We start from the raw sequence: 22,561 nt of genomic DNA on the forward strand, positions 1-22,561 counted from the left end.
TTTGGTAGGCCAGGGCTGCCGGCAGCCTCCTCTATGAGCCCCGGGGGGTGGGGTGGGGCACGTTACTTCAGGCATGAAGGACTCAGGTACCCCTCCTGTGACAGGGGCTGGGACGTGGGCGGCAGGGCGTGAAAGGCCGGCTTTTTCTGAATGGTGAGCTAACAAGGGAGCGAAAACAGCTTGGGGGTTTGCACAAAGCAGATGTGCAGGCAGCCAAAGGGAGCTCCATCGCCTAGTGGAATGGAAGCGAAGGGGGAACGGAGAGATGCGCCGACAATCTGGATTGCAGATGAATTTGCGAAAGAAAGAGAAATGCAAAGGGAGCCACCGTTTCCCCGTAACCTGTGCATCTGAATGATGTAGAAGGAGAACCCACCTGCAGTTGGAAAGTGGTGCATGCCACTCTCCCACCTCATTCAAGCCCAGGGGTCAGCAAACTTTTTCAGCAGGGGGCCAGTCCACTGTCCCTCAGACCTTGTGGGGGGCCGGACTATATTTTGAAAAAAAAATATGAACAAATTTGTATGCCCCACAAATAACCCAGAGATGCATTTTAAATAAAAGCACACATTCACCAGGCAGGCCCCACAAATAACCCAGAGATGCATTTTAAATAAAAGCACGCATTCTACTCCTGTAAAAACAGGCTGATTCCCGGACTGTTCGCGGGTCGGATTTAGAAGGCGATTGGGCCAGATCCGGCCCCCAGGCCTTAGTTTGCCTACCCATGTTCAAGCTTTAAACCTTGAAATTCACGTGGGGTGGGGAGAATCAATGAGAAACTAATTTGGGTTGATCCTGGTTGGAAATGAATTGGAGAAATCTGGAATGGCTAGGAAGAGGAATGAAGCTGGCTCGCTTCTACTGATACAGTATAGAAGGTCTACATTTGCATCTATACAGGCAAAAAAACCATCATTTTGCAAAAGGTTTTGCCTTTTTGCAGCATCAGTCAGGGGAGGGCAAGGTGCCCTTAAAGAGTGAGCAGGGAATCAGCTGTGGACTCTGGCTCACATCACCGCTGGCCCGTTTGCTCTGCTGCCAACATGCCTGCAGGTGATGGATGTTGGAAATCCAAACCCTGCATCAGGGAGATGCCTCTCCTCTTGGTCCTGGAATTAGCCCCTGGCTTGACCTTGCTGTTTCTCTCTCCCCTCCCTCCCTCTCCCTCTGCCAGGTATGCCACCACGCCGAGTGCCAGCAGCTGAACCACAACAGCCCCCTTCACTTGTGTGAAGCGTGTGACGGACACTTCCACGGTGCCATGCATTTTGACGGGCACATCCGCTTTGACCTGCCGCCGCAAGGTGAGGGGAAAAGCCCAAGTCACGCGGCTGGGTCAAGGGCAGCTTGGCATGGCCTCCTTTTCACAGGGCTTGTCCGAAGTTCCTAGACAGAGGTTTGATGGCCACCTGTCAGGGATTCTTTAGCAGAAGAGTCTGTGTCCAGGGTGGCTGTCTACCAGTTCCACCTGGTATGCAGGCTGAGACCCTACCTGCCCGCAGACTGTCTTGCCAGAGTGGTGCATGCTCTAGTTATCTCCCACTTGGACTACTGCAATGCGCTCTATGTGGGGCTACCTTTGAAGGTGACCCAGAAACTGCAATTAATCCAGAATGCAGCAGCTAGACTGGTGGTGACTGGGAGTGGCCGCCGGGACTACATAACACCAGTCCTGCATTGGCTCCCAGTACGTTTCCGAGCACAATTCAAAGTGTTGGTGCTGACCTTTAAAGCCCTAAACGGCCTCGGTCCTGTATACCTGAAGGAGCGTCTCCATCCCCCTCGTTCAGCCCGGACACTGAGATCCAGCGCCGAGAGCCTTCTGGCGGTTCCCTCATTGTGAGAAGTGAGGTTACAGGGAACCAGGCAGAGGGCCTTCTCAGTAGTGGCACCCACCCTGTGGAATGCCCTCCCATCAGATGTGAAGGAAATAAGCTATCTTATCTTTAAAAGACATCTGAAGGCAGCCCTGTTTAGGGAAGTTTTTAATATTTAACGCTGTATTGTTTTTAACACTTGATTGGGAGCCGCCCAGAGTGGCTGGGGAAACTCAGCCAGATGGGCGGGGTATAAATAAATAAATAAATAAATAAATAATAATAATAATAATAATAATTATTATTATTATTATTATTATTAGGGATGACCCGGAGGGGGGGGGTACCTTCCAACTCTGCAATTCTATTATTTCTTTCCAAACGGCTTAGCTGGTGTGCTCTTCAGTGGGTTGCTTCCACACCCCCCGCCCCCGGGCAACACAGTGAGGGCTGGAGCCTTCATGGGCTATGTCTTCCGCGCTTTTCTCCCTTCCAGGTTCTATCCTGGCCCGGAACGTCTCCACACGGTCGTGCCCACCACGCACCAGCCCTGCCTCAGATGTGGAGGAGGAAGATGAAGGGCTGATTGATGGGAAAGGGTGAGTGGAGGGGAGGGCTGGCCGGCCCAGGAGGTGCTCACAACAGGAGAGCTCTCCTCACTTAGAAAACTAGTGTCTCAGGGAGGAAGAGTCCAGTCTAGCCTTTTCCCTGGTGCACTGTTTTACATGCATACATACCGCTAGCGATTCATAAAAAAAAGGGGGGGGGAAATAGCAGGGCGATTTACAAGTATACAAAAAAAAAACAACAAAAAAAACCCCACACCATAAAAATCATACTTAAAAAGTTAAAATCAGAAATCAGCTAACTGTTGTGGAAGGGCGCATTCTCAATTGCTGGACTGAACAAAAACTATTCTAGCAGTCGTTTTAGAAGTCGAAACAGAAGGCGCTTGCAATTTGGGTTTATTTGGCTTTCTTTATTAGTGTGGGGTGTCTGATGGGGAATTTGTGCCATTTGAAAATCTACTTTGAACAAAAAAAACCAAAAAACCCTGGTATAATCCACCAGGAGCTGTATTGCCCCCCCCCCCCCGCTCGACACGTCGGTCAGCTTGATAGGAATTCTGCAAAGGCATTTATAAACCGTATGGGAGCCGGTGGGGCAGAACGTTTCCTGCATCAGAGGGGAAAGTTGTGCCTGCCTTCCCTTGCTGTTGTGGCAAGGGGGACATTCTAACTCCTTTCTGTCTGCTGGCTGGTCTGTTTCAGGGACAGGAAGAGCTCAGCCTTGAAGCTGCCAAAGAAGAAGGCTCGCAGGAGGCACACTGACGTAAGGAGGCCACTTGCGCTCATCCCATCACCGCAACTTGCTTTCACTCCGAAACCCTGGGAATTGGGTCTGGCCTCATCCTGTGCAGGACCATAGAAGTCACAGAGGCTTGGATGCCCTGCAGAGGGCCGGAGGGGTGGCAATGTGCCCTGGTGGTCCTCCTCCACGCGCTAAGAAATTGGGGTGGGACAGAGGCCTGGCGACTGTTTTGAATTCTAGCCGACATGCTCCTGTGTTTCTCCCGCAGGACCCTAGCAAGGAATGCTTCACCTTGAAGTTTGATCTGAACGTGGACATTGAGACAGAAATTGTGCCAGCCATGAAGAAGAAGTCCCTGGGGTAAGGAGGGCAGAGAGCAGCTTAGCCTGGGGTGCAAGCTGGGTGGGGGCTTCTCTCATGTTTGGGAGCCCAGGAAAGCACAAGGTGGGATTCTGTGGGTCTAAGGCCTCACCTGGAAGCAGCTCCAGCAATCCCGAGCCCATCAGTTCAGCGCAGGATCCTAACCTGCTCCCAACACCAGATGTTCGGAGGGCAAAGGCCTGGCTAGTTCTGCTGCTGAAGTTCTGACAGCTCTGATGTGCAGCTCCTGCTTGGAAACGGGTGTGGGGAAACAAGGTTAGGCTGAGAGTAAGTAACTGCCCCCAAGGTCACACCTATCTGAACAGGAAGGTCTTTGTAGCCTGTCAGCAGAAGGATAACAAGGAGGGAGCCAGTCAGGAGGGAATCCCACAATTTAGGAGCCACCACAAAAAAGGCACTTTCTCATCTCACTGCCGGCCGTGCCTCTAGTGTTGCATTGGGAGCTACGACCTTCCAGGCATTCTGAGCCCAAGCTAGTTCCAACACATTGATTAACTGGCAGCGCCACTTACTGGTTCTCTCTCTTCACTCACCCAGCGAAGTGCTGCTGCCGGTTTTTGAGAGGAAGGGAATCGACCTGTCTAAAGTGGACATTTACCTGGACCAGTCCAACACTCCCCTCTCCCTCAACTTCGAGGCCTACCGGTTTGGAGGACATTACCTTCGTGTGAAAGGTAGGCTGATGGGAGATGCCGTCCAACCCATCCAGAGGGCTCCAGGTTGGGAAAGCCTCTTTGGCAATATGAGAGAGACCTCTCTGTCCAGAATTGCCCTCCAGACCTGTCCCATGGCCTCCTCTTCTGTATTGCAGCCAAACCTGGGGATGAACTCAAAGTGGAGCAGGCGGTGAAGGACTTCAAGTCGCTGAGTTTGCCTATCCTCCGTCCTGCGGGCACTGGCCCGTCCTTCCCCAGCACCCCCTCTCTCGACCGCCTGGAGCAGTTGTCGCTTCGGAGGGAGAGTACCGACATCCTGGTGAGTAGGGGAAAAGGGATGGGGTGGACAGGAGTAGGGACCCTGCCCTTGAGATCGGGGAAGCCTGTGGGTCTGCAATTTGCGCTGCTCGTTATGTCTCTGTTTGTTTCACTCCATCTCATAATGTTTGTGCTAAGGCAAAAACCCGAGTAATATAAAACCCCCAAAAAATCTGGTAAGCACCATTGCAGGGCTGGAGGTGCAACACCATTCCCATGGGCCAGAAGCTGTTCTTGACCCTGGGATCATTCTCGGTGTTGGAGGGCAGTCTGCAAATCGAGGTACCAGGTAAAGACATAGCAAGAGGTGCCTGGCTTCACTACTGCTGCCCAGGTCCTGTTTTCAGCCTTCCCATGTTTCTCCTTGCCTCCTTTGGCAGCCTGGCACTGCTGAGATTTTCCTGTGGCACGTGTGTGTTTGTGTTGATGGCACAGCACAGCAGAGGGGCGGTCCGGCTTGTGTCAGGAGGAAACGAATTGTTTGCCATCCGTGCCCAGATGCGGCTGTGAGTGTGTCAGGGATGCCTGGGCGAGGAGGCAGACATGAGGCATGCCATCCTCTCGTGCACATCTGATGAGCCTTTGTCTGTTTTGCACGAGAGAGTCGTGTGTCACTTGGCGTGACAAATTGCCTTCCGTGCCTCATGCGGCGTTAGAGCAAGACTGTAGGCGTGGCTCTGCTCTGTGGGAGGAGTGGATGGATCTGTCAAAATGGATATATTTGTGCAAGCTGTTTCCCCTAACGTAATGCATTTCTGTATGCTGTTTTTCAACACACCTGCTCCTGACATTTGCGTCATTTGGAGCGCCATGAAATTTGGAGAAATGCAAATTTCAAAGGGTGGCTGTGTTTCGCTTTGAGTAGCGCTTCAGGAAGTGTCGATTGCGGAGGGTCGCCTTCAAATGTCAGTCGAGCTGAACTTTCCCAGTATGTTTCTGGGGTGCCTCAGTGCGCATGTGGAGGGACTTGGCCGATTCTCCCCCTTGCTGTGGTTCCTGTATTCGTTAGGACCTAAGAAGAGCCTGCTGGATCAGGCCTATGATCCATCTTGTCTAGCACCCTGTTTTCACAGTGGCCAACCAGATGTCTCTGCTGGCAAGCCTGCAATCAGGATTTGAGCTCAACCAGCACTCTTCCTTTCCTATGGCTTCCAGAAACTGGTATTCAGAAGCATTTCTGGCTCTGACTGCGAAGGCGCAGCTTATCAATCATGGCTAGTTGCCATCAATAGCCTCCACCCCCTTCCTACTTCCTCAGTAGCCTTTTCCCTTATTATTTGGTTGTAATTAGTTAATTCACCCTCATTGTAACCTGTCTGCTTTGTGGCAGTCCAAACCACCCCATTCCCATTAGTGGTCCCTCTTAGGTTCTCATCCAGCAATGTCTGGGTGGAAATATTAAGGCTGGGGTTCCCTACATGGCTGCATCGTCCCATATCCACTTGTCTGTTGCTTGCTTGGCGTCTGAGAGAGGGGTCCTCCTTTGCAGCCCATCACTGGCAGAGGACAGTGGTGTAGTGTGGGTTGCCAGTGCCCAGGGCTGTGTGGAGGGTGGTGGTGGTGGGAGGGAGGGAAATGGACAGAGTCCACATGTGCATTCAACTGTATCACCCACGGAGATAAGAAATGAAGAACCATTCTGTTACCTGGAGAGGTTACTTCCTGGTTCACATGAAGAAGCTGTTTTCAGTGGAGGCCAGTGATGGAAGCTCACAGCTGTATTGAGGCAGCACTGGGTGTTCAAATTTGGCACCCCTAACAAATTTTGTGCCTGGGGCAAATGCCCCTGTGCCCCCTCCACTCTATGCCACTGGCAGAGGATGTGAGCCAGGGGAGGGGGCTTCTCTAGTAACTCAGCATCCCTCCTGGCTTGCTGTGGTGGCTGGTACAAGGGGCGGAGCAACAAGGGTGCGCTCTGCCCTGGGTGCCACCACTAAGGTGGGTGACAGATCCTGGGCGGCACTCACCCTGGGGGCTGCAGTGCGCCCGACCCACTCGTCTCTCCTGGGAGTGACGTGGTGGCTTGGGCACACGCAGGCTCTGCTGCCGAAAAGGTCCGCCTGCTGCCCCCATCTCAGCTGTAGGGCAGCTGAGGGGGAGGAGGCAGGCAGACTCCTCGGAGCCCCGCAGGTGGCTGGCCCCACCCCTGCTGCCCCCACGTGCCACTGGCCCCGCCCCCCGCTCCATCCGGGCACCCAGTCGGCTTGCTCCACCACTGGCTGGTACCCTTTCCAACAAGCAGGGCAGAGGGCAGGGAGAGATCCACAGTATGTGCAGATGGGTCTAATGGCAGGCAGAACTGCAGAGGAGCTTAGAGCAAGTGTTGGGTGTGTGCGCAGGGTGTTATTTGCAACAGCAGGTAGCCAAGGCAAGCAACTGTCCCTTAATGAGTGCTAATGGGATCAGAGCCTTTGCTACGCAGGGAGCTCACCAGACTCCAGATTATCACGTCATGCGGCTGATCTTGATTAGATTTTAAGGCAGCAGAGACACCTTGTGTCAAGCCCTGCGCCCAGGCGCCACCAGAGCCCCAGATGGGTGCAGCGTTTGCTACATGAAGCCTAGGTTTGCCCCATCCCATATTAAATGGGGAGGTGGCGCGCTCTGGTTTAAAACAAGCAAACAGACAAACAAACCAGGAAAAATGTCCCCCAACAGGAAAGGACTGAAGATCATTCTCTCACCACCCAAACCACATTGCATAGGTTTGATTTATTTATTTATTCGAGTTATATCCCACTTTTTTTCTCCAAGGGCACACATTGTTCAACCCTCCTTACTGAATCTCCACAACAACCCTGTGAGGTAGGTTGGGCTGAGAGGCAATGAGTTGCCCAATATCACCTACTGAGCTTCCTGGCCGAGTGGGGATTTGAACCCTGGTCTCCCAGGTCCAAGTCTGACACTCTAGGCACTACACCAAACTGGCTGTATATCCTTTCTGCTCTCTCTCTCTCCCCCTTACATCCTTCTACTCTGCAGCCACTCAAGGAGGCTCAGGGGGGGGGGGGAAAGAATAACAATTAAATACAGTTATATCCTGCCATAAAACCAGCTTAAAAATTAACAGTGGGGAAAAAACCCAGAGATGACAGATAGCCATTCTCAAACACTGACTCCTTGGCAGTCCTGGGAAAGGGAAGACTTGAGTGTGAACCATAGCTGGGGAAGAATTTGTGCCCCCTCCTCATTGCCCCTTTTGTTGTAAAAATCAGCCCTCCAACGTTACATGAAACGAGGCAGGTGCACATTAAAATAATCGGTTCTGTCCCAAACCCATCATGCGCTTGCTGGTCATCTTCAACTGTCTGAAGGCTTGTCACACAGAAGATGGAGCAAGCTTGTTTTCTACCACTTCAGAGGGGAGGAACTGAACCAGTGGATTCAAATGGCAAGGAAAGAGATTCCGACTAAATGTCAGGAGAAGCTTTCTGAGGGTAAGAGCCATTTGAGAGTGCCACGGATGACCTCAGGAAGTTCATTGGAAATCTTTAAAAGAGAGGTTTGCTGCCTACCTGCCAAGGATCCTTTAGTTGCAATTCCTGTACCCCAAGAGGTCTCCTGCCAACCTAGCGGTTTGAAAGCACGTCAAAGTGCAAGTAGATAAATAGGTACCGCTCTGGCGGGAAGGTAAACGGCGTTTCCGTGCGCTGCTCTGGTTCGCCAGAAGCAGCTTAGTCACGCTGGCCACATGACCCGGAAGCTGTACGCCGGCTCCCTCGGCCAATAAAGCAAGATGAGTGCCGCAACCCCGGAGTCGGTCACGACTGGACCTAATGGTCAGGGGTCCCTTTACCTTTACATTTACCCCAAGAGGTTCCTTCCAGCTCTGTGATTCTGTGATTCTATGGTTCTACCTCCTTTCTTGCCTGCTGCTCCAGCATCCAGAAGTAATATATTGAGAGCCATCGGTGCCACAGCATCGGTAGGCCATAAAGTAATCTATTAATGAGAGGAAACTTCAACCCTGTGATAACATTCTGAATAATGTTTCCTTATGCCACCTCATTTTGTATAAGTTGCTCTTTGGTTAAGGCTGCAAATTTGCATGCTGTTTTGGCTCCGACTTCCGAGTGTATTACCCAGAAGTCTATGCCTCTCCCAAATCTTACCTGCTTGGCCCAAGCGGGAAAAGCCCAACGTGGCTCTTGCTTTGTAGGAGATTTCTCAAAGCCGGTGAGAGATGCTTTTGTGTGTTGCATTCCTGCAATAGCGCACAGTCACCCAGCTCGTCGGGCAGAGCCCGCGGGTCCCTCCAGAATAAAGGAAGGAGTCCAGCCACCAACAGGAGCAAATAGCTGTAGACCAAAGTTTATTGTGCAACAGGTTCAAAGAGGAATTTTGAACCCCGAGGATGGGGTGACAAGGACTTTTAAAAGTTTCTATCTTATCCCAGCATACAGTTCATTAAGCATCTTCACTACATCATTGCTACATCAGAAAAGGGGAGGGTTATACATGATTAACATAGGAGGAATGTATTGGGGCAACAGGGGGATACAGGATATGTATTGGGAAATAGATTCTAAGCACCTACTACAAAGGGACAATAAAACTTTGGTTTGCATAGTCTGCCACCTGGGCAAGTCCGGAGGAGTGCCTTTGCCCAGCGATTGACACCTATGAGTACCTTTCTGTGAGTATGTGACCTCCTGCCTGAGGGATTATGGCGGGGACCAAGTGGTTTCCAAGTCCTTGGCCAATGAAGCAAATTGGTGGTGGAAGGAAGGCAAATGGCAAAGGAGTTGATTTTATATGATTTTTAAAGCTAGGTAACTTCCCTGAGCTGTCAAGTCGAAAGGGTACATTTATGCATAACAACTTTAAAGATGTTTCCCCCCCCCCCCCTGGTAATTTCCATAACACATCAAAGGAATGGAGTGGCTCCCAGGTGAGGAAAGGTGGCAGGATTAGGGACTGTGTAGAGAAAAGGCAAGTAAGTTTATAAAATTATGCGTGGCCTGGGGAAAGTGGCTCGACAGCCCCCCCCCACTAGAACTCACGGACATTCAGTGAAGCTGAATGTTGGGAGGTTTGGGACAGACGGACATAGTTTGTTAAACTGTTGAACTCACTCCAACAGGTGGCAGTGATGACCACCAACTGAGATGGATTAGACACATTTGTTGAGGAGACGAATGGCTGTTGATGGCTGCTAGCCATGATGACTGTCCTCTGCCTCCACAGTTGGAGGCAGCAATGCTTGTGAATACCAGTTGCTGGAAACAGAACAGGTGTGTGGAGAAGGCTCCTGTGTTCAGATCCTGCTTGCGGGTTCCCCATAGAAGCAACTGGGTGGCCACTGTGAGAACAGGATGCTGGACTAAGACGGGCCAGTGGCATGATCCATCTGGTTCTTCTTATGTTCGTATACATAATAATGATGGTGATAATAAGCAGGACCCAAACACAAGAGCAACCTTCCCTTTTGTGGCTTCTGGCAAATGCCATTCAGAACCATACAGGAACCAGGTCCCCCACTGCTGGTGCAAAAGAACCTTCAGTAATATCTCCCTATATACATAAAAATGTAAGGCTATCATCACCCAGTCCCCATTGTTCTATTCTATAATAATAATAATGTTATTTTTTAAACCCTCCCCATCTGACTGGGTTGCCCCAGCCACTCTTATGTCATTCTCCTCTGCTTGGCTGTAGTCAGAAGAGTGATGAAGGAATGGGGAGGAAGCACAAGGTCTGCATTCTCACTGTGTGTACCTTTGAGTACCAGAAGCTAAGAGGGTGTGTGTGTGTGTGTTTTGCAGCAGGCAACAATAGTCTTCCTAGATGCTGCCTGTGGGCTTTCTGGGGACACCTTTTCTGGCTGTCCACTGTTGGAAACTGGATGCTGTGCTGGAAGGATCTTCTTAGCCTTGATTTTGCAGGACCCTGTTTGTGCATGTGTGTGCACGAAACAGGGTGCACAACACCCAACCCCTCAGTCTGTTTTATCTCGTTAAGACACATCTGTACCACTTAATCATTTGCATTGCTAAGCAGTGTACATAAAAAAAAACAGGAACTGGGATGTTAAAACAGTGACAACAATAAAAAACCTATCATAAATCCAAACATAACCTTGGAATGTCTGCTGGAGCAAGAAAGGCTTAGTCATGCGTCTGAAGTTCTGCTATGTTTCAGTTAAAGGTATTCTATTGGTTAACTTGACAAACAAACAAACAAACAAACAAACAAACAAATCAGGATCATAAGAACATAGGATTTAGGGCATTGGAGCACCGTCCCTAAGGCAATGCCACTAAAGTGCTGGGCACTTTTGAGTGAGCATAGGGAAAACTGAGAACAAGTGGGCTCTGCAACAAAATGTTGCAGTGCTTACTCCTCTCTCTGGCTTGTGCTTTTGTTCAGGGTTCTGGCCTGCCAGCCAGCCAGCTGTATCCTACAAACTGTCAAGACCCAAGAGACTCAGTCGGGACACTCCTGTCTTTCTCTCTCTCCCCCCCCCCCACCGCTTTTTTGTTTGTTTTACCTTTCCAACTGATATTCAATACTCTTTGACTTCTAAGGACTCTCAATCCTCATAGGGCTGCTTTTTCGGGGTGGGGTGTATACCCCCTTAGGCTTCTTATTTTTTTCCCGCTACTTCTGCAAACCTGGGAATTCTGAGGTAGACTGCCTCTGAACACAGATGTTCCATCTATCTATCATGTCTAGTAGCCATCATTCAGTGTTCTTAAAGCTGCGTTTTAGGGACATGAAGGAAGTCCTTTTGGATTGGAACAAAATGCCCCTCTAGCCCAGCGCCAGCTTCCCACAGTGGCAGCCAAATATCTCTACAAAGTCCACAAGCAAGCCTCTCCTGTCTCGGCTCCAATGATACAGAGATCTGTCCCCGTTTCAAACGTTTCCCCTACTTCAGCTCCTCCCCACTCCTGCTCTATAAGCAAATGCATATTAGGAGAAGGGGTTCCGATTGGGACCCACACCTTCCCTGCTGCACACCCTCTTTCCCCAAAGTTTCAGGGGGAGGCTGGGCTGTGATGCTCAGGTTTTTACAGAGCAGCTTGTGGCTGCTTCTTGCACTCTGAACCCCAGCCAGCCACCCCGCCCTGCCAGCTGCCTCTTGGGCTGGCCCGGCCCCTATAGCTCCTTCCCTGATCTTTGGATTCCTGCGTGCGGCTGTGCCGAGCTGCCTGCCAGCCTGCCCTGGAGGTGAGCTTGGAAACCTCGCCCCCATCCAGCTTGTGGTCGAGGGCAGCCTCTCAAGTCGGATGCGGTTTCTCCCCATGGCCAGCCAGACTTGGAAACCTTTGGAGCCGATCTGCTGCCTGCTTTGGCCTCTGTGCTGGAATTGAAGAGCTGGAACTGATCTCAGGGGGAAAGGGCTCCTTCTGTCCTTCACCCCATCCTCTCTCGGCCTGACATGGTTCGGAGGCAGCGAGGGCCTCGCAGCTTTGCCTTGTGGACATGCTGAGCCCCAGATGGACCACATGGAGTGTCCCCACTCATCTCAGCCCACCCAAGACCTCCCATCTTATCCGCTTCTTCCGTTTCCCTGACGAGCCCCCTGGCAGAGAGCCGCAGAGAGACAGCCAGCCAGCTGTGGCCCCAGGATTTGTTGCCTCCAGGATCAAGATATATAATTCTCAGCTGGCTGGTTCTGCAGTTTGTCAAGAGGCGGTGAGGTCTGGAGAGGCCCCAGGTGTCAAGGAGGAAGAGCGCCCTGGCTTGCAAGCACAATCCCTGAAAAGACAGCGATGGGGTCCAACAGAACCTGGGGATGGGCCTGGCACTGGAGAGAAACGGCGGCTGAGTGTGAGTTATCTTGTCCTGGGCAGAGAGGAGGGATCTCAAGGGAACAGCTGGAAATGAAAGAGGAGGACGGGTGGTTCTGAAAGGAACAGGGCAGCTGATTCTCAAGTGGAGGATGTGGACTGAGAAAAGTTTTCTCTCCCTCTCTCAACACTAGCACTTGTGCAGCCTAATGGTGGGCACAATTATTTGTACGGTGAACGCTTAAAACTATGGAAGGAGGCAGGAATTGCCACCAGCTAAGATGGTTTGTTGGGATGCGGGTGGCGCTGTGGGTTAAACCACAGAGCCTAGGGCTTGCTGATCAGAAGGTCGGCGCTTTGAATCCCCACGACGGGGTGAGCTCCCGTTGCTCAGTCCCAGTTTCTGCCAACCTAGCAGTTTGAAAGTACGTCAAAGTGCAAGTAGATAAATAGGTACCGCTCTGGCGGGAAGGTAAACGGTGTTTCCGTGCGTTGCTCTGGTTCGCCAGAAGCGGCTTAGTCATGCTGGTCACATGACCCGGAAGCTGTACGCCGGCTCCCTCGGCCAATAAAGTGAGATGAGCGCCGCAACCCCAGACTCGTCCGCGACTGGACCTAATGGTCAGGGGTCCCTTTACCTTTAAGATGGCTTTAAAAGAGGATTGGACAAATACATGGAGGAGAAGGCTGCTGGAAGCAGCAGGAGGGGAGAGCGTGTTCTTGTGCTTGCAGGTTCCCCACAGCTACCTGGTTGGCTGTTGCAAGAAGAAGATGCTGGGCTCAATGAGCCTCCTTTGTCCTGTTCCTGCAGGCTTTTCTTATGTTCTTAGTGGTGCTGGCAGCTCCTCTGATAGGATGGGCGACTGTCATTTTCATATTTCCCATAGTTCATTAATCTTCCTCCTCCTCTTCATGCGCATGCACCTCAAAAATGGATCCTCTCTGCCTATAAAAACAGGAGCTTTTGGATCTCAGGGTTGTTTTGAAATTTCAAGAGTTAGAAACCATGCACCGGATTTGGGCTCCAGCTGGAGCCAGTCCCTAGCCAGTCTACCCTGAGCACTAGAAATTTCGTCAATACCAGGAATCCACGGTGGCAGGAAGATCTTTGCAAGTTGGCAGGAGTGCGGACCTTTGACCGCCAGTTTCGATTATTTCTTGCTATTCGGGGAAACAAGGGGGAAAACCAGGTTGACTTTCCTGGCCTCTTCTTCTTCCCTTTGTTATATAATGGCCTTGGGCAGCAGCCAGTTTCTGGGGCGGTGGGGGGAGCGAAGGAGATCCTTCCTCTTTCCTCTTATCCTGGGTGGACTAATTTGTTCTTTGCACTTTCAGTTTCTTTAAGGGTAAACATGCAGAGCGTTCAAACTTTGTACTGTGTGTGTGTAAGCTTCATACAAAATGTGTATATTCTCTGCGCATAATACCTATATGGACGCTTCATTGTAATCCTTGCAACAACCCTGTAAGGCTTTTCATTATTTTGTTTATCATTAAGGTTTATCTCCTTTCGGAATAAAGATTGACAACTTAATACAGTCATACCTCAGGTTACAGATGCTTAAGGTTGCCTGTTTTGGGGTTGCACACCGTGCTGAACCCAGAAGTACCGGAATGGGTTATGTCCAGGTTTTGGCACTCGTGCATGCACAGAAACACTAAATCACGCTTTGCACATGTGCAGAAGCACCGAATCGCGACCACTGTAATAAAACAATATGTGAAATTGTCAACCCAAAATGCCTTAGCCAAATTCATGGAGGAGAAGGGCTATCAACTGCTACCACCCACAAGGGCTATGCTCTGCCTCCACAGTCAGTCTAATAAATTTTTTATTGGTTTTTCCACACATAATACAAAACAATACAACACAATACATAGACATACAAACATATAAACACGTATACTTTCTTAACCTTTCTTTTCTTGAACCTTCTTTCAGCGACTTCCCCATACCTCCCCTTTCTGCATCCCTGTTATCAATCTTTTCAGCATCCCCTAATTTCAATATACCACTTTCTTTAGATCTTATTTCTCATATCCAATTGTTAATCGCTGCAATTCTATTTTGCATTACCCAAAACATTTTAGCATTCATTAATTTTACAACAGTTCTTGAGATAGATTTTAAACTTCTTCCAGTCTTCTTCCACCGTCTCTTTCCCTTGGTCTCGGATTCTGCCGGTCATCTCCGCCAGTCCCATATAGTCTATTACCTTGGTCTGCCATTCTTCCAGTGTGGGTAGTTCTTGTGTCTTCCAATACTTTGCTAACAGTACTCTTGCTGCTGTTGTAGCGTACATAAAAAACGTCTTATCTTTCCTTGACACCAATTGGCCTACCATGCCTCCACAGAGGCTTCTGTGGAGAGACAAGAGTGCTTCTGAATGCAAGTTGCTGGAGACTGCTAGAATAGCACGAGACTCTTAATCGCAGGATCATGGGTTCAAGCCCCACATTGGGGGAAAGAAGGAGAAAAATAATAATAATAATAATAATAATAATAATAATAATAATAATAATAATAATTCTATTTATACCCCGCCCATCTGGCTGGGTTTCCCCAGCCACTCTGGGTGGTTATTCCTGCACTGCAGGGGGTTGGACTAGATAACCCCCAGGGTCTCTTCCAACTCAACAGTTCTATGGTTCTGTGAAGCCACAGAAGGACTCCGGCTCTTCTGACTGCTTATGGAGTTCCCAGAAGAGGTATCTGGTTGGCTGTTGTGAGTACAGGACGCCTTTCACCAGATCCAGCGAGCTCTCCTTATGTCCCTAAGCTGAGTTGCTTTTGTAAAAGAAAGAAAAGTGACTAATAATAAACTTAACTAAGAATAATAATGGGGCAGCCATGCCCATTAGTTTCAGTGCATCTGCTCTGAGTATAATTCACATGAACCGCCTGTCGTGCATCTCTTGAATGAGCTCAAAGCATCCGGATCCCATGTTTGCCTTTGCGTCCAAACTGCTCTGCTTCTGAGCACTGGAGGCGGCTTCACAGGGGAATGGGGGGGTCTCCGTTTGGGGAAAACAGCCCTCCCACTCCCACAGGGCCTGGAACAAAGAGAGGAGAGGGGCTGTGGGGGGACCGGCTGGGAAAGGCCTCCAGCCTTTGAGGTGCATTGTCTCCCTGTCAGCTGCCGGGCTCAGCTGGCCCTGAGGGCAGGCACCCTGTCACCCGGGGTGAGCTGCATCGCGGAGTAAGGTGACCTTGGGGATCCAGTTGTTTGTCCCAGCTGCTCCGTGGGCCCGGAGGAGGGAGAGTGTGCTGGAGCCTCTCTCCTCCTCCTCCCCATTGAGGCACTGGGGGGGGGAAACGGTGCCACCCCCTACAGGTCTGTAGAACTGCTGCTGCAAAGGCTGCAGCGGCTTGGAGATGAGCAGTGTTGGGTCTCTGCATGCTGGACGCCTTTGAGCTGCAAGGCCCTGATCCTGGAAGTTGCTGCTGCACCCTTGGGGTAAGGCTTGGCATTCTCTCTCTCTCTTCCCACCCCCACCGCAACCCTTGGGGCAATGCTTCTCCCTGCACCCAAACTGGCCTGATCCATTTGCATATTTCAGGGGAGGAATGAGGATGGAGGCAGAGAGACCTTCCTAGAGACAGGTGAGGCAGGAAACTTGGGGATGGAGGCCACCTGTCTGGTGTGACAACCCACGTTCATGGGGGCTCTTCCCAGGGAGTCTCAGCTGGTGCTCTCGTGGCTAAGTTCTTGGTGGCGAAGGGGAAGACCATTACTGGAACATTTTCCTTGAGGTTCTCTGGTTTTCAGTCTGGTTGTTTTGAGGTTTTGCTGCTTTCGTCTCTGCTGAGGGCCTGCCTCAGCAGCTGCCTTCTCTGCTCTCGGCATTTTGCCGCTCTGTTGCTTTGATTGCCACATATCGATGTTTCTCCTGCCTGATGTCAGCCGCAGCCCAATAAATGTGACCAAATAAATGCGGCGCTCTTCAAGATGCCACGCGACTCAGTCAACGGTCTTTGCCTCCGTTGGGGTTTGTTTCCTGTTGTATTGATTTTGTTGCAAAATCAACACAGCACACTTTTTTTGGATGCCAGAGGACTATGTTTAACATTTCAAATGAAAGATCTGGCATTAGCATATGCGATGCTTACACGTTGTCCAAAAAGATGGTACCTATTTGCATAACGTTTGGTGTATACTAGTACAGTTGTTCCGAAAGTGGGTGGTACCACCCCCTGGGGGGCACCTAAAGGTAAAGGGACCCCTGACCATTAGGTCCAGTCGTGACCGACTCTGGGGTTGTGGCGCTCATCTCGCTTTATTGGCCAAGGGAGCCAGCGTACAGCTTCCGGGTCATATGGCCAGCATGACTAAGCCGCTTCTGGCGAACCAGAGCAGCGCACGGAAACGCCGTTTACCTTCCTGCTGGAGCGGTACCTATTTATCTACTTGCACTTTGACGTGCTTTTGAACTGCTAGGTTGGCAGGAGCTGGGACCGAGCGAGGGGATTCGAACCTTGACCTTCTGATCGGCAAGCCCAAGGCTCCCTGGTTTAGACCACAGTGCCACCCGCGTCCCTTCTGGGGGGCACCTAGGGGGCACCAAAAGGCAAGGGGGCAGTGGGGGGGGCACCCACTGGAGGTGTAAATGACTATCAGACTTTGAAAAGCGGGACTCACTGGATCAAGTTCATCAGTCTTGTAGAATAAATTAAACTAAGCAGTTTTAATGGGATTTTGAATAAATGTGCAGTTGCTGCTGCTTTGCATTTTATTATTCTCTTCCTTCTGCAATGATTCCTATGCATTATTCAGAATGCAAACTGCCATTCTGAAAAATGCTTCTTATAGGGTAGATGTTAATGCATAGGTACGTATAGATGCAAATTTAGAAATGGTTACTGTGATTTAAATAGAAGAGCAATCCATCTCACTGCAACTTCCGATCTTTTCCACAGATGATGCTTAGCTACCCATCTGAAAAGGCAGTTAGGTTGAAGCGCACAGGAAACAGGGCCTTCACAGTGGTGACCCCCTTTCTGTGGAATTCGGTCCCATAAAATATCAGGAAGGCCCCCTCCCTAGATCTTTAAAAATGGGAAAAATGGGAAAAATTTAATCCTAAATTTTTCAGTAGCTAATCATGAGCTGTAGAAACAGGGTAGAGAATTCCTTCTGATATGATGTGCTGGTTAATTGCATGATTTGTGCTGGTGTGGTGAATTATGAAATGGATGCTTTTAGCAGGCAACGAATATCGTTTTGCTGCTGCTGCTTTGGCAGTTATTTTGGACCCAGCTTTGCAACAGATTCTCCTTGCAAAGGGGGCCCTAAGATGCATAAAAAGCAAACCAAAAAAATTGCCTTGCAGTGAAGTGATTGGAGGGGGGAGAGAAAGTGGGATCGTTTGCAGCTTGGAAAGCAGCAAATCCACTTCTGGCTCTCCTATAAAGAAAATGTCTGCCTGGTTCCACCTGGAGGGAACATTTGCACCATCTCAAAAATCCTGCAGGAACTAGCCTCTTCACCAGAGATATTTTATCCTGTGCCATCCTCCAAGCCAAGAGGTCTGTGTGTGATGGAGAAGAGGAGAAACGTTCAGAACTGGCCGATCTCTGGAGGGGGGGGGGAAGAGTAGGGAGAGGCGCCAAGGGAGCCCAGGAATGTCCCATCTCCAGGGTGCCCGGCAAGCTGCTCTCAGCGATGCAATTAATGCGAAGGCAGGCGGCGAACAGAGTGTTGATTCAAGGCGAGCAGCCTTCTCCTCGCCTCCCTGCTCACCAGCCAGCTGGAGAGTCAGTCTCTTGGCCCTTCCTCGTCTGCCTTTGTGCTTTCGTTCCTTGGGATTCTTCCCAGGGCAGAGAGCAAGAGGCATTGGCTATAAGGTGAGTCTGACAGACACAAGGATCCTTTTCTGCTCTGGCGGCAGGGGGAAAGGTTTTGGGGTGGCAGCCTGGCACTCCTGCTGATGGTTTGGCCCTTGCAGGATTTGTGGGTTAAAGTCCTATTCACCTTCTGCCCAGGGGAGAGCCAGAGTCTGGACCTTAGGACATTTTTTTTTGGGGGGGGGGACTACTTGCGTATTTGCACAAAATGCAAATTTCGGTCATTCGCTTCACAATCCCTGGAAAAGATAATTCTATTCTTGTTGTGCAGTAGTAATGTTTTGTTTAAGATTTGGTTTTATTGAGGTTTTAAGCAGAGGTTGGATGGTCATCTGTTAGGGATTCTGTAGCTGTGATCCCTGCGTTGGGCTGGAAAACCATTCCAACTGTACAATTTTGTGATTTATAATTACCAGGATCTTGTCCTTCAGGTCTTATGATATTCTCATCTGAAACTTGAAACATCAGTAAGAATTCCAAATAGTAGCAAATTTCACAGCAGGCTTTTGAACAGGACAGACCCTCCAAGTGCCCCTATTTTCCAGGGACAGTCCTGGATTTACAGAAGCTGTCCCAGTTTTTGATTTGATCCTGGAATGTCCCACTTTTCCTTAGGATGTCCCTATTTTCATTAGAGAAGTGTTGGAGGCTATAGGGTTATGCAATGCCCCCCCCCAAGCCAATGAGATAAGTAACTATGCTACCTTTAGAAGACATCTGAAGGCAGCCCTGTATAGGGAACTTTTTTAATGTTTAATGCTTTACAACGTTTTTAGAGGCTCCCAGAGTGGCTTGGGTCTGGAGTTATGCAACCAATGGGGGGGCCACTAGGTGGCGCATCGGAAGATGGCTGACAATAACATCTCTCCGACCCACACGAGGTAATTTGGAGGCTATGATGGGGGTTACAGACTCTGCTAACCCAGAAATAGTGCTTCAGGTTAAGAACTTTGCTTCAGGATGAGAACAGAAATCGTGCTCCGGCGGCACAGCAGCAGCTGGAGGCCCCATTAGCTAAAGTAGTGCTTCAGGTTAAGAACAGTTTCAGGTTAAGTACGGACCTCCAGAACGAATTAAGTACTTAACCCGAGGTACCACTGTACAGCCTTTAGAAGACATCTGAAGGCAGCCCTGCAAGGGAAGTTTTTTAATGTTAAATGTTTTATTATGTTTTTATATATGTTGGAAGCTGCCCAGAGTGGCTGGGAGGGTAGTATAAATAATAAAATTATTATTATTATTATTATTATTATTATTATTATTATTATTATTACTGCTGCTGTTGCTATGGAATAGGATGTCCCTATTTTCATTGGAGAAATATTGGAGCATGTGTGGTTATAATTATTTGTGTATAAAACAAACTTTTGGTGTGTAGTTGAAAATGAATCTTTTTGTTTTTGTTTTGGTCTGTCCCCTAGTTTACCTTAGTTCTGAACTAATTTTTCAGCAGTAGAAAAGTTTGTGTATATATATATATATATATATATATATATATATACTTTATAAAAATATATAACTATATATATATATATATAACTATATAGCTATATATATATAAAACATTTTGGATGGTTCTTTAGATGCAGCAACCATGACTGGTGTATTTGTTTCAGCTCAGGGAATTCAGCCTTTTGTCTTCCCGACAGCTTTTGCCACTCTTTTGCCAGCTTAGATATGAACGCCAGAATCTCTATGGGCCAAAGAAAGATCCCTATGGGCCGAAAGGCCAACTCGGATTACCATCCTAGTAGCCAATCTGCTGCCTCCGCTACATCTAAAAAAAGAAGAGATAGAATCATAGAATTGTAGAGGGAAATCTCAAACACCTTTAAAAGGAGATGTTAAATGAATAGAGATCTGGAGATAATCTCACCTGCTCCAGATCCTGGCCTGGGGGCGCTGCAGAGCACCTGTGGCTGGGTAGAGGGCATGCTGGGTGATTGCGCAGGTCCTTATCAGGCTTAGAATAGCATGGAGATTAGACAAGAGGCTTTGGGATTTGTGCTCTTTTGCCCGGGTCATGAAAAGGCAGCTGGCCATTAGCTTGCGCACCAAGAACCGGGCAAGATGTTTCTCTGCACTCTCCTCCAGCTCTCTTTTCTCCTCAAGGTATGGGCGGCTGCCGTGCCCCTGTGGGTTTTGGGGACAGGTTCCATCGTCCCAGGGTGCTCTCTGCCTCTCCTGACAACCCAGAGGCCTTCCTTTCGGAGGCAGCCATGCTTCTGAACAGGGTGGATTTGATTTAAATCAAATCGATTTATATCACGATTTAAATCACTAGTCAGTAAGACTTGATTTAATTTTTTTTTTTAACAGAAAGGCTCATTCTTGCTCGTATAATCTTAATATTTACAACCAGATAAAGGTTTCATCTTTGGAATAATAAATTTTCAGAGTAGTTTTTACAGTTCTATCAAAAATTACTGATTTGGTTATGCTATTAGAAATACATTGACAGATAATTATGAAATTTTCTGCTGTACTTCATTGGAAGGAGAAAAATAATCACTTCCTTAATAACAATTTAAACGATTTATTTAACTAAAACATTATAGCATATGTATCTATGTTTGTTAACTGATGTGGTTAAACAATTAAAAAACAAAACAAAACCTTAGGCGGAGTTTTAGCCCACATGAAAAACTTAAAACAAATCCTTATTTCCTGATGAATAGCCTTTGGACTTTAATGTCACTTAAATAGAAAGCTATCTTTAGAAAGATTTTTCCTCCAAAAGCATTATATTTTATAAATCCAATTTAAATAATAATAAAAAATCCGATTAAAATTTTTAAAAATCTGATTTTTGTGTGTGTGTGTGTGTGTGTGTTTTTTTAAATCATTGATTTTTGTCCACCTTGCTTCTGAATACCAGTTGCGGGAAACCGAAGGAGGCAAGAATTTCTCAGGTCCTGCTTCCTTCTTTCCCTTGCGGTTGGCCAGTGTGAGAACAAGACTCTGGGCTCCCTTTGGCCTGTTCCCGCATTCTAATCTTATGTTCTCCAGCCCTCTCACTTATCTCTCCTCTCCCTGTTTGCCCCTCGCAGGCCCCTGGAAGACAAAGGAAGAACATGAACGAGTTTTTGGGGGACGCCAGCATCCCGAGCCACGACCCCCTGCAGCCCTCCAGCGCCTCCTTGCCCAGCAATGGCATCGACACGTGGAAGAACCGGGCTGCCAGTCGCTTCAGCGGGTTCTTTGGTTCCGGCAACAGCGCCAGTCCCTTCACGCGGGTACGTTGCCAGTGCCCACCACTGCCGCCCGTGGGTTCCTGCAGGCCCTTTTCTTTTGCAGGTGTTTGCAGCTGGGAAGGGTGTCCTGGAGAGGTAGGGAGTCCCCGTTCCTTGCAAAATCAAGTGGCGTCAGATCACGAGGAAGGGTAGCCAGAGATCAAGGTGGAGACGCAGTCATAGAGGAGGCCATTCATGATGGAACTTCCATGTCCAGAGGCAGTTTGCAGCAGCAGCGGGTGGTTCTTGTTGTCTTACTCTGCTTGTGGGTTTTGGGGGAAGGGCTGGAGCTCAGTGGGTAGAGCAAGGGTCAGCAAACCTTTTCAGCAGGGGGCTGGTCCACTGTCCCTCAGACCTTGTGGGGGGCCGGACTATATTGGGGGTGGTGGTGGTAAATGAATGAATTCCTATGCCCCACAAACAACCTAGAGATGCATTTTAAATAAAAGCACACATTCTACTCATGTAAAAACATGCTGATTCCCAGACCATCTGTGGGCTGGATTTAGAAGGCCTTAGTTTGCCTACCCATGGGGTAGAGCAATCTGCTTTGCATCTGGCATCTCCAGGTAGGCCTGAGACCTTGGAGAGCTACTGCCAGCCAGTGTTGACAGTACTGAGTTAGATGGACAAATGTCCTGACTAAGCGGAAGGCAGCTTCCTAGGTTCCTATCTGGTTTTCCACTACGGGAGGCAGTTGAGGCTCATCTCTTTGGGGCTGGTTCACACATCCCTCTGGTGTGTGAGGGGGGAGCATGTCAGGGTGGGTGTGCCCTCCTCAAGTCTTGCATGCACACATTTATAGGATGTTCGCACACACAAAAGCAGACAGTGACACTCTCGCAAGCACACAACACCTCCTTTTCATTGGCTGATCCATGCAGATCAACTAAGGAGGGCAGTTCTTGCCCCCTCAGCAGTTCGTTAGGATGGCCAGTGAAGGTTGCTCTCTGAAAGACACGGCACAAAAGGAAAAGGGCTTGGGAGGGAGGAGGAAAGAAATAAACTCAAGGCCCATCCATACTTAACCTTTCACTTTCTAGGTGCATGTCCATGCTTTCCTGCTCCGTGTCTGAGCACTTTTCCCTCACCCATGAAAACCCACTCCTTTGCACTGAATTGGAGAAAACAGCCATTTTTGTTTCCCTCAGATTGCTGTTTGCTCTGATTCAGCAGTGAAGAGCGGATTTTTGAGGGGAAAGCGGCAAGGCAAAAATAAAAAGCTGTCGGGCACAGTTCCAGAAAGCCCGGACAGGTGTCT

At 49.2% G+C, this 22,561-nt stretch overlaps 1 protein-coding gene across 10 annotated transcripts in view; it reads left to right on the plus strand.

Moving 5' to 3' along the window:
* The window catches only part of PLEKHG5 (pleckstrin homology and RhoGEF domain containing G5), a gene marked incomplete at its 3' end in the record, with an annotated part of 105,042 nt that overhangs the window by 61,990 nt on the left and 20,491 nt on the right, over nt 1-22,561 (plus strand). For 8 of the 10 annotated variants that reach the window (XM_083628537.1, XM_083628536.1, XM_083628535.1 and 5 more), the window contains 7 exons: nt 1,178-1,307; nt 2,317-2,419; nt 3,092-3,152; nt 3,400-3,491; nt 4,050-4,186; nt 4,324-4,487; nt 21,118-21,303. In XM_083628537.1, coding sequence (XP_083484663.1) covers nt 1,178-1,307; nt 2,317-2,419; nt 3,092-3,152; nt 3,400-3,491; nt 4,050-4,186; nt 4,324-4,487; nt 21,118-21,303 — 873 coding nt within the window. Of the gene's footprint in view, nt 1-1,177; nt 1,308-2,316; nt 2,420-3,091; nt 3,153-3,399; nt 3,492-4,049; nt 4,187-4,323; nt 4,488-11,637; nt 12,263-21,117; nt 21,304-22,561 lie in introns of those variants that run through there. The other 2 variants (XM_083628534.1, XM_083628542.1) reach the window with 2 other exon arrangements.

This window comes from Podarcis filfolensis, assembly GCF_964270895.1.
Source record: "Podarcis filfolensis genome assembly, chromosome: 8".
NCBI classification, from domain to species: domain Eukaryota; kingdom Metazoa; phylum Chordata; class Lepidosauria; order Squamata; family Lacertidae; genus Podarcis; species Podarcis filfolensis.